Source organism: Leucoraja erinacea, chromosome 4, assembly GCF_028641065.1.
Source record: "Leucoraja erinacea ecotype New England chromosome 4, Leri_hhj_1, whole genome shotgun sequence".
Lineage (NCBI taxonomy): Eukaryota > Metazoa > Chordata > Chondrichthyes > Rajiformes > Rajidae > Leucoraja > Leucoraja erinaceus.
Window position 1 is genome coordinate 46,620,513 of NC_073380.1, and position 12,600 is coordinate 46,633,112.

Below are 12,600 nucleotides of genomic sequence, written 5' to 3' on the forward strand. Positions count from 1 at the left end.
TCAATGAGTTCCATGCCCGCCGCGATTTGGAGCTCTTCTTCCGTCGCCTCCGCTTCACACCGTTCTTCCATGGGAAGGAGTTCTCGCCCCCATTGATGATCCCTTTTCACATCCCCTCCTCTTGGACCACCCCTCATGGCCATTGGTACAATGAAATTTGGGGGTCACCGTCTTATGTCGGAACGGGAGAACATTCTCAGGGGCACCGCGGCTCCCGAAGTCCACAGGCTGAGCTAGGTGGAGATTCACACTGGCGGCCCTGGGCAATGGGTTCCCAGGGCTCCGCAATATTAAAATCAGCACGGCCCGAGGCTGGGAGGTCTGCAAACCACAGCTCCATAATGTTGAATTAGCAGGCCCAACACTCCAGAGCTTCAAACGGCGATCCAGGTAAAGCATCGCCCGCTCCGCGGTGAATCCAATATGTATTTTAAAACAACTGTTTAGGGACACCGTGGCTACCGTAGGATCTAAAAGTGTCTAGGTGGAGATTCACACTGACGGCCCTCGGGTATCATGGTCCCTAGTTGTGGGGGTGGAATTGGGAGGGGGGGGGGGCTCACCGAGGCTTAGGGCCTCTCTCATCTAAATTCGCACTGCTCCACCTGTTGCTCAACCTGCCAAGGCCTACGCAATCTCCCGATTGCTAAACACTTTAACTCCCCCTCCCATTCTCACAATGACCTTTCTGTCCAGGGCCTCCTCCACAGTCAGTGTGAGGTCAAACGCAAATTGGAGGAACTGCACCTCATATTTCGCTTGTGCAGCTTACAACCCAGCGAAATTATATTGATTTCTCTAACTTTAAGTAACCCTTGCTTTCCCACTCTCTCCGTCCCTCCGCCATCCTAGTTCTCAGACTAGTTTCACTATTCTTGAGCCATTCTACATTTTCCTTGATCATCCTCTGCTTTAATCTGTTGTATTCACACCTTTCCTTTCCATACTCAGGCCCGTACGAAGCTTTTCAAAAAGGGGGGTGGCATGACAGGATTACAAAAAAACTTAATGTGAAATAATGTGCGCGCTGCGCACATCACGAGCGCGAAGCGTGAAGTCCCTCGATGCCAGGGTCCAGGGCCCGCTCAAGGGCCCTGGCTCAGGGGTTTTAGATGCTTTCTGATGCATTCTGAGCCTTATTTTGGAGCATTTTTGCACCAAATCAATAATTCAGAAATTAACAGGAATCTGAGAGGTAGCTTTTTCCACACAAAGGGTGCTGGGTGTATGTAACGAGCTGCCAGAAGAGGTAGTTAAGGCTGGGACTATCCTAATGTTTAAGAGACATTTGGACACGTACATGGATAGGACAGATTTAGATGGATATGGGCCAAACGCATGTGAGTGGGACTAGTTTAGATGGGACATGTTGGTCGGTGTGGGCAAGTTGGGCTGAAGGGCCTGTTTCCACACTGCATCATTCTATGACTAAAAAGCGAAGAAGAAAAATGCATGTAGATAAGTAGAGCAGATTTGAAAGAGGAGTGAAGGCAGAGAGAGATTTATGGGTGGAAAGGAACATAGGAAAGGAGGGGGAGAGAGGCTTGGGCAGATGGGTGAAGGGAAAATAGTCACTGCTGGAGTAACTCAGATGGGTCAGGCAACATCTGCGGAGAACATGGATAGGTGACGTTTCACAGAGTGCTGGAGTAACTCAGCGGGTCAGGCAGCATCTCTGGAAAACATGGATAGGTGACATGTCATAGAGTACTGGAGTAACTCAGTGAGTCAGGCAGCATCTCTGGAGAAAAGGTATAGATTATATTTCGGGTCAAGACTGTTCTTCAGTAATATTCATGATGTGACATGAATAGACATTCCTGAATGTTACCCAAACCATCGTGAGCTACTTTGTTACGGTGCTTGCCCCCTCCTATAACGTCTCTGCTGCCTTGAGTGATGCAGGACAGGACCCAAGCTTTGGGGCACGGTGTGAAGCTGTTGCCGTCTGTCCCAGCCTGATAAAAACCTGGATGGAGTAGATTTGGAGAGGATGTTTCCACTAGTGGGAGAGCCTAGGACCGGTGGCCACAGCCTCAGAATTAAAAGACATTCCTTTAGGAAGGAGATGAGCAGGAATTTCTTAAGTCAGAGTGTGGTGAACTGTGGAACTCATTGCCACAGACAGCTGTGGAGGTCAAGTCAATGGACATTTTTCAGGAGGAGATTGATAGATTCTTGATTGATACAGGTGTCAGAGGTAATTGGGAGAAGGCAGGAGAATGGGTTTGAGAGGGAAAGATAGATAGTCATAGAGTGATACAGTGTGGAAACAGGCCCTTCGGCCCAGCATGTCTCATCTGCACTAGTCCCACCTGCCCACGTTTAGAAACATAGAAACGTAGAAAATAGGTGCAGGAGTAGGCCATTCAGCCCTTCGAGCCTGCACCGCCATTTGATATGATCATGGCTGATCATCCAACTCAGTATCCCATCCCTGCCTTCTCTCCATACCCCCTGATCCCTTTAGCCACAAGGGCCACATCTAACTCCCTCTTAAATATAGCCAATGAACTGGCCTCAACTACCTTTTGTGGCAGAGAATTCCACAGATTAACCACTCTCTGTGTAAAAAATAATTTCCTCATCTCGGTCCTAAAAGTCTTCCCTCTTATCCTTAAACTGTGACCCCTAGTTCTGGACTTCCCCAACATCGGGAATAATCTTCCTGCATCTAGCCTGTCCAACCCCTTAAGAATTTTGTAAGTTTCTATGAGATCCCCCCCCCCCCCCCCCCCTCAGTCTTCTGAATTCCAACGTGTACAAGCCGAGTCTATCCAGTCTTTCCTCATATGAAAATCCTGCCATCCCAAGAATCAGTCTGGTGAACCTTCTCTGTACTCCCTCTATGGCAAGAATGTCTTTCCTCAGATTAGGAGACCAAAACTGTATGCAATACTCCAGGTGTGGTCTCACCAAGACCCTGTACAACTGCAGTAGAACCTCCCTGCTCTTATACTCAAATCCTTTTGCTATGGATTCTAACATACCATTTGCTTTCTTCACTGCCTGCTGCACCTGCATTCCTACTTTCAATGACTGGTGTACCATGACACCCAGGTCTCGTTGCATCTCCCCTTTTCCTAATCGGCCACCATTCAGATAATAGTCTACTTTCCTGTTTTTGCCACCAAAGTGGATAACCTCACATTTATCCACATTATACTGCATCTGCCATGCATTTGCCAACCCACCCAAGCTATCCAAGTCATCTTGCAGCCTCCTCACAGCTAACACTGCCCCCCAGCTTCGTGTCATCCACAAACTTGGAGATGTTGCATTCAATTCCCTCATCCAGATCATTAATATATATTGTAAATAGCTGGGGTCCCAGCACTGAGCCTTGCGGTACCCCACTAGTCACTGCCTACCATTCTGAAAAGGACCCGTTTACTCCGATTCTTTGCTTCCTGTCTGCCAGCCAGTTCTCTATCCACATCAATACTGAACATCAGTGCTTTGAGCGGCTGATCTTGGCTCACCTCAAAGCCTGCCTCCCCCCCACACTGGACCCCCATCAGTTTGCCTACCGGACCAACAGGTCTACAGAGGACGCCATATCGGCGGCCCTACACTCTGCCCTGACCCACCTGGACTACAACAACTCCTACATCTGGCTGCTGTTCATTGATTTCAGCTCTGCCTTTAACACCGTCATCCCAGCCAGCTTGATCACCAAACTCAGTGGACTTGGCATCTCCACCTCCCTCTGCAACTGGACATTGGACTTCCTCACTAACAGACCACAGTCTGTTAGGGTCAATAACCTCACCTCCTCCACTATAACACTGAACACCGGAGTGCCACAGGGCTGTGTGCTCAGCCCTCTCCTCTACTCTCTCATCACCCACGACTGCATTAAAAAGTACGGATCCAACGCCATTATTAAGTTTGCTGACGATCCACGGTAGTAGGACTGATCAGCGACAACGATGAGTCAGCCTACAGGGATGAGATCCAGCACCTGACCACCTGGTGTGCCGACAATAACCTCATCCTCAACTCCAAAAAGACGAAGGAGATTATTGTGGACTTCAGGCAGACAAGAGGAGGCAGTCATACCGCCATCCATATCAACGGGACTGAGGTGGAGCACGTCTCCAGCTATAAATTCCTCGGCGTGCATATCTCGGAGGACTTGTCCTGGTCCCTCAACACCTCCAAGCTGATCAAAAAGGCACAGCAGCGCCTTTACTTCCTTAGGAGGCTCAAGAAAGCCCACCTGTCCCCCCAGATCCTGACCAACTTTTACCGCTGTACCATAGAGAGTATCCTGACCACCTGCTTCACGGTATGGTACAGCAGCTGCACTGCTGCGGACAGGAAAGCACTACAACGGGTGGTGAAAACCGCGCAGCACATCATCGGTGCCCCGCTCCCTGCCATGGATGCCCTCCACCGAAAACGGTGTCTGAGACGGGCTGGGAAGATCATCAAAGACCCCTCACACCCCAACCATGGACTGTTTGCCCTCCTCCCATCAGGGAGGCGGTACAGGAGCCTCAGGTCACGTACCAGCAGGATGAGGAAAAGCTTCTATAACAACACAATCACACTGCTGAACTCGGAGTCCCGACGATAGACTTTCTCTGGTCCCTCCGTCCCCCTTTGTTTAATCATTCTGTATTTCCTGATTATTCTGTATCTTCTCTCTTTCTATTTTTTTTCTTGTTTTTTTTCTCTTTATGTACAACTACTACGGACTGACGCAAAACTGCATTTCGTTGTACTGATACTTGTATTTGTGCGATGACATTAAAGTTGAATTGAATTGAATTGAATTGAACCCCCAATACCATGTACTTTAAGTTTGTTTGCTAATCTCTTATGTGGGACCTTGTCGAAAGCCTTCTGAAAGTCCAGATATAACACATCCACAGGTTCTCCCTTATCCACTCTACCAGTTACATCCTCGAAAAATTCTATAAGATTCGTCAGACATGATTTACCTTTCATAAATCCATGCTGACTTTGTCCAATGAACTCACAACTTTCCAAATGTGCTGCTATCCCATCTTTAATAACTGACTCCAGAATTTTCCCCACCACCGATGTTAGATTAACTGGTCTGTAATTCCCCGTTTTCTCTCTCCCTCCCTTTTTAAAAAGTGGGGTTACATTAGCTACCCTCCACTTCTCCGGAACTACTCCAGAATCTAAAGAGTTTTGAAAAATTATCACTAATGCATCCACTATTTCTGGGGCTACTTCCTTAAGTACTCTGGGATGCAACATCCGGCCCTGGGGATGTATCGGCCTTTAATCCATTCAATTTACCTAACACCACTTCCTGACTAACCTGGATTTCACTCAGTTCCTCCATTTCATTTAACCCCCGGTCCTTGCTATTTCCAGCAGATTATTTATGTCTTCCTTAGTGAAGACAGAACCAAAGTAATTATTCAATTGGTCTGCCATGTCCTTGTTCCCCATGATCAATTTGCCTGTTTCTGACTGCAAGGGACCTACATTTGTTTTAACTAATCTTTTCCTCTTGACATATCTATAAAAACTTTTGCAGTCAGTTTGATCCATATCCCTCCGAATCTGTCCTATCCATGTACCTGTCTAACTGTTTCTTAAATGTTGTAATTGTCCCTGCCTCAACTACCTCTTCTGGCAGCTTGTTCCATACACCTACCACTCTTTGTGTGAAAAACATACCCCTCAGATTCCTATTAAATCTTTTGCCCTTCACCTTAAACTTATGTCCTCTGCTCCTCGATTCACTTACTGTGGGTAAAAGACTCAACCATATCTATCCAAATCATGATTTTGTACACCTCTATTAGATCATCCCTCATCCTCCTGTGCTCCATGAAATAGAGTCCCAGCCTACTCAACCTCCCCCTATAGCTCTGGCCCTCTAGTCCTGGTAATATCCTCGTAAATCTTCACGGTACCTGGGCCCAGTGGGGGTCAGGTGGGCTGGGCCCAGCGGGGGTCAGCGGGGGTGGCGTGGGCCCAGTGGGGGTCAACTGGGGTGGCGTGGGCCCAGCGGTGGTGGCGTGGGCCCAGCAGGGGTGGCGTGGGCCCGGCGGGGGTGGCGTGGGCCCGGCGGGGGTGGCGTGGGCCCAGCGGGGGTGGCGTGGGCCCGGCGGGGGTGGCATGGGCCCAGCGGGGGTGGTGTGGGCCCAGCGGGGGTCAGCGGTGGTGGTGTGGGCGGGAGATGGCTTGGGCCCCAGCAGCAGGGGGAGGCGAGGGGAGTGGGCCCCGCTGCAGCGGCGTCTGGCATTGGGGTTACAGCCGCTGGGTTCAGATTCAGCCACTCCCGCCCGGTGACGGGAGAACGGAGAACTGGCTGTTTCCAAAGTGGAAACGCTGATTTTTTTTTTTTTCTTACTCTGGGGGAAAAAAGGGGGTGCGGTCGCACCCAACGCACCCCCCTTCGGACGGCCATGATACTTCTCTGTCTCCCTCTCCCCTGACTCTCAGTCTGAAGAAGGGTCTCATTCCTGAAAGGTCATTCTCGAAAGGCCTACTCCAGCACCTTGTCTATCTTTGGTGTTTAACCAGCATCTGCAGTTCCTTCCTACACAATATTTCATTTGTAAGTAGTTCCCTGATTCAAAAATTTCTTATATCAATGCAAAGCTGGAATTTTTTAATGCAGAGAGTGATAGTAAGAGAAGGAAAATGGGGTTGAGAAGGAAAAATAGATCAGCCATGATGAGGAATGGCAGAGCAGACTTAAAGGGCCGAATTAGGTTACTTTCCATCATCGATCTCTGTGCACTGTAAGTGGTCACAAGGTTAATTCCCGGGATGGCGGGACAGTCATATGCAGAGAGAATGGAGCGGCTGAGCTTGTTACTCTGGAATTTAGAAGGATAAGAGGGGATCTTATTGAAACATATAAGATTATTAAGGGTTTGGACACGATCGAGGCAGGCAACATGTTCCCGATGTTGCGGGAGTCCAGAACAAGGGGCCACAGTTTAAGAATGAGGGGTAAGCCATTTAGAACGAAGATGAGGAAACATTTTTTCACACAGAGAGTTGTGAGTCTGTGGAATTCTCTGCCAGGGTGGTGGAGGCTGACTCTCTGGATACTTTCAAGAGAGAGCTAGATAGGGCTCTTAAAGATAGCGTTGTCAGGGGATATGGGGAGAGGGCAGGAACGGGGTACTGATTGTGGATGATCAGTCACGATCACATTGAATGATGGTGCTGGCTTGAAGGGCCGAATGGGCTACTGCACCTATTGTTTATTGCCCTGATTATTCCACAATTCCTTGTATCTTATACTCTAGTCGTTGGGTTATTTTCAAAGTAGAAATTGAAAGTTTGTTGATTAGTAAGGAGCAGGAAAATGAGGCTGAGGGAAAAATAGAACAGCCATGATGTAGATAGGCGGAGCAGACCCAATGGGCCGAATGAATGGCCTGATTCTGCTCCTACGTCTTAGGAAAGAATGCAGAAGCAGAACCGATATTTCATTTAGATTACTTTTCTTTAAAACAATATATTTTTATTAAAAGCATTTGTACAAATAGTAATAAACAACACATTAGTTTCAGAGTTCTAACATAGCTTCAATTTTAAACGTTTTTTTTAAAGAAAAGAAATAAAGAAAGAGATAAGAGAAACTATAAACTAATAGAAAGAAAGAAAGCAAGAAAGAAAGATTACAAATATAAAGATTATGGATATAGATCCGGGAGATGTTGAGTATAATTGTTCATCCAACCTTAAACTCAAGTTTTGACTTTAATTTTGTGTTAAACTAGTTTACTTTAAAAAAAATTCAATAAATAGAAACCATATCTTTAAAAATAGTTCTAGTTTGTCAATTAAGACAAATCTTATTTTTTTCCAAATGCAAGGTCTCGGTCATTTCCGTAATCCACATTTTAATTGTGGGGGTTGCTGTTTTTTTTCCAAAATTTGGGTATTAATTTTTTTGCAGTTATTAAACTGTAATCAAGAAAGTGTCTTTGGCTTATCGTAAAGTTTGTGCTATGTTCTGATAATCCTAATACTATTAATTTTGGATCTGGGTCCAGTTGATTATCGATAACTTTAGAGATAATTTTTAAAATGCCCGTCCAAAAATTTTGCTTTTTTATATGTTGCAAAAGTGTGAGAAACTCGCTTCTTGAAATTGACATTTATCACAGAGAGGGGAAATACTTGGGAAGATCCTGTTTAATTTTGTCTTCGAATAGTGTAATCTATGTAATATTTTAAATTGTATTAAGGAATGTCTAGTATTTAACGAGCAGTGATATATATGTTTTAAATTTTCATCCCATGTGTCTTTCATTATGGGTTGAGCCAGTTCATCCTCCCATGCTCATCTGTATGACTCTGATGACGGAATGTCAGTATCTAAAAGGGTATTATAAATATAAGATGTTGTGAGGTAAATGAAACTTTCACTACTCGTAATTTACTTAACTTTATTTAAGCTTTAAGCAACTTATTTCTTTAATACATAAACTCAGAAACGTCTGGCAAACATGGCTGATTCCGCAGGCATTTCCCGCCCGAAATACTTCGTACATGCGCACACTCCGAAAAAGTCCTGCGCATGCGCACACTCTAGAAGAGCTCCGCACATGCGCCCACTTCATTCTCCCCTCCTATTTATAAGTTGAGACGGTCAGGAGGTTTAATACGTCTTGATGACCGTCGCAGCACTGGAGCTTCAGGAGATAATGGTGTTTCAATAGCTGGGGGTAGATATATTGCTTGGTCATCAACTTCACTCATATTGTTATTTAGATTTACAATTTTAGAATTTCTTATAGACGTTTCCATAGTTGGAAGTGTTGGAGGAAGTTCTCGATTAGTGTTATCAAGAAGTGACGGAGCTGATGGAGGAAGTTCTCGATTAGTGTTATAAAGAAGTGACGGAGCTGATGGAGAAGACGGACATGGTGCAAGGTCATGAAGTGAGACAGTTGACTGACGTCCATCCCGATACTTAATAGTTGCATAAGAAGGGTTGACATCAGTCAGTTCAACTTCATCAACAAAATGTTCATTCTTATTTAATCGGACATAACGGTGAAGCAACACAGGCCCAGGGCTAGTCAACCATGATGGCAGAGAAGTACCACTAGAAGAACGCCATTTGAAGTTAAAGAACCGCTTGGGCGGAGTAGTATTGGTAGCAGTTGACGGTAGAGATCTGATGGAGTGTAATGCATCTGGTAGAACATATTCCCAATGCTGATCTGGTATATCATTTGACTTTAAAGCCACTTTCGCTGCTTTCCAAATGATTCTGTTATACCTCTCTACCTGACCATTTCCAATAGGATGATATGGTGTTGTTTTACTTGTTGCAATTCCTCTCTTAGAAAGGTAGTCCTTTAAATATTTTGACATGAATGAGGTGGCCCTATCAGAACGTATGTAACTTGGAAATCCACAGATTGAAAACAGTTGATCTAAACATTTGATAACCATAGCAGCTGACAAATTTGGACAAGGAAAGGCAAATGGAAACCTCGAATATTCGTCAACTAATGTAAGTGTATAAACATTTTGAGAGGAGGATGATAAAGGCCCTTTGAAGTCAATACTCAAACGTTCCATAGGTTGAGTAGCTTTGATCAATCTTCCTTCTTCAGGACGGAAGAATTTGGTTTTAATTCAGCACAGATTCTACATGAAGCACACGTCATCTTCACATCTTCTGTAGAGAAATGTACGTTTTTGGAACGAACATAGTGTAACAAACGAGTGACTCCAGGATGAGACAGCCCATTGTGAAGATCAGTGAGTGCAGAAGAATGAACAGAGGCACAAAATGCTCGAGTTATTGTATCCGGAGCGACATTATCCTTACCAGGGCGTTACTCAATTGAATAACTATATGAGATAATTCAATCCTCCATTCATGAATTTTACTGTTTTTAATCTTCGTTCGTTTCCGATTATCCAGCTAAAAGCTACTGAACGCTGATCTGTTCAAAGTGAAGTGCTGGCGAGCAAGGAAATGACTCCATTTCCTCACTGCTTCCATAATTGCTGTAGCTTCCTTTTCGACGGGTGGGTAGTGCAATTCACTACCTTGGAGAGTACGAGACATGAAAGCCACTGGTCGTCCTCCTTGATTTAATGTTGCTGATACTGCTAAATCAGAGGCTTCACATTCAACAACAAAGGGGAGATCCTCATCGATGGCGTGTAATGTCGCAGAATCCATTTGTTTCTTTAAAGAAGTAAAGTCAGAAAAATTTGGTATCCATTTAGCATAATATGCAAACATCCCAAGAACCCTTCGTAGAGAGTTTAATGTAGCTGGAACAGGTATCTCTTGGAGTGGGCGGAGTCTTTCTGGATCAGGCTTGATTATATCATTTACAACTCAATAACCAAGAATATTAATTGATGACACTGATGCTATTGACAGCCTCATTTAATGTTAGCTTTTCAGAATGTACAACATTCTAAAACCGTTGTACATTTTCATCATGTTCAGCTTGGTCTTTTCCTGCAATAGTTATATTATCAAGATAAGGGAAAGTATCTTTAAGGTTTTCCTGTTCAACAAGTTTGTCCATCTCTCTCTGAAAAATAGCCACACCATCAGTTACACCAAGAGGAACTCTGCAGTAGTGATATAATTTCCCATTTGCCTCAAAAGCAGTGTATTTCTTCTCTGATTCTTTCAAAGGAATTTGGTAGCAAGCACTTTTTAAGTCAAAAGTAGAGAATATCTTATACTTAGCTAATGTATTGATAATCTCTTCTATTCGAGGTAATGGATATGCATCAAGCTCCGTGACCTGGTTTATAGTTTGACAGTAATCAATGCAGAGTCTCTTTCTATGTCTCTCCAAGGGGTCCTTAACCACGACAACTTGTGCCCTTCAAGGGGAAGAACTGGGTTCCATAATCCCTTCTTGTAAAAGATTAGCTACTTCTGTGTTGATAAAGTTCCTATCATCTTTACTAAAATGTCTTGATTTGATAGCAATTGGCTTGCACTTGGAGGATAAATTAGTGAATAATGAAGGACATTCAACAGATGCAGCAGAAAAACCACACAATACTGGTGGCTTTGACAATACAAGATCAGGCATAGTTCCTTCATACATTATTTGAAATGATCTGTGCTGTTTCTGGAAATCCTGACCTTGCATTATATCGCTACACAAATTTTTCAAAATACCAAGACATACAGATTTATAGCTAGTTTTGTTCAGAATAAAGTCTACAATACAAGATCCTATAATTTGAGTATTGAGAGTTGTCCGAGCCATCGAGATTTCTCTATTTGAAGGAATTATAGTTAGATTTAGTCGAGACACAACTTGTTCACATAAAACTTTCTGAATTGCCAGAATCAAGTAGTACATTAAGTGTATGGCCATTAATGGATACCGTTGTGGCTGCATGAGACAAGCTCTGAGGAAATGCAGCTGTAATTGCACATAAAGAAGGCGTATACATGGCAGCAGTCACAATTTTAGTAGTTGCTTTGGACTTGCGTACTCTAGAATAATGTCCCTTCTTGCCACAACTATTACAAGTTGCCTCTCGAGTAGGACATATCTCTCTCTTATGAATATTACCCCCGCAAAAGTAACAGTTCCTTTTTGAATCATTATATGCTGCAGCAAGGGCACCTTTATCAGTAGAAATTGTTTGTTTGCTCCATATTAGTACTTGGGTGAAATTATTTTGTAGTAGTTGCAGCAGATACACATTAGATGAACCATAAGCATCTGAATTTTTCAGAGCCAAGTCTAAAGAGTAAGCTTGATTATAAGCTGACTGTAAATCCAAGGTTTTGTGCCTTAATAGTCTCTGTCGTATTAAAGGCGATGCCAAACCATTGATAAAGGAGTCTCAAATAACTTCCTGTCGATATTGATCAGCTGTAACTGCTTTGAAGGCAGTCTTTACTAAGTCTTTGAAGTTCTTGTAAAAATTCATCAAGTGACTCACCAGGTTTTTGTTTCCGAGTAGCAAGGAGGTGTCGAGCGAATATCACGTTGGGTGTCTTAACGAAGAGTCTGCTTAGTACATCAATAGCAGAATCATAAGTTGTACATTCCTCTATGTAATCATATACATCAGAAGAGACAAAGCTTATTAATGCCTTGAGTCTGTCTGGTGCATCATTGCCACACTCATCAAAGAAGTTATTTAGTATACGAAGCCAGTGCTTCCAATTCTTTGCAGCAGCAGGTGAGTTGGGATCCAGATCCAAGCGCTGTGGTTTCAATAGTTTCTCCATCCCAAGTCGGACTGTTTGACTTCTAAGATAAGTTGCTTAAATTGTCGTGAGGCAAATGAAACTTTCATTACTCATTTACTTAACTTAACTTAACTTAAGCTTTAAGCAACTTATTTCTTTAATACAGAACTCAGAAACGTCTGGCAAACATGGCTAATTCCGCAGGCTTTTCCCGCCCGAAATACTTCACACATGCGCACACTTCGGAAAAGTCCTGCACAAGCGCACACTCTAGAAGAGCTGCGCACATGCGCCCACTTCGTAAGATATTAATTTATTTGTATTGGGATGTCGGTTCAGCCATTCATCAAGGATTTCTAAGTTGTAAATATCTAAAAAAATGCTGTAATTCCTGAAAAGAGAGAAAAGTCCCCTTTTGATAAAGGTCTCCCATCATTTTA

General features: G+C 44.0%; 1 protein-coding gene across 1 annotated transcript; it reads right to left on the reverse strand.

Annotated features, from left to right (window-relative positions):
* Positions 1-8,388: 8,388 nt before the first annotated feature.
* LOC129696344 (uncharacterized) lies at positions 8,389-11,908 on the reverse strand. The gene has a single exon (XM_055634165.1). The coding sequence runs from the start codon at positions 9,544-9,546 to the stop codon at positions 8,590-8,592; it is 957 nt and encodes a 318-aa protein (XP_055490140.1). The 5' UTR covers positions 9,547-11,908; the 3' UTR covers positions 8,389-8,589.
* Between the last annotated feature and the right edge of the window lie 692 nt (positions 11,909-12,600).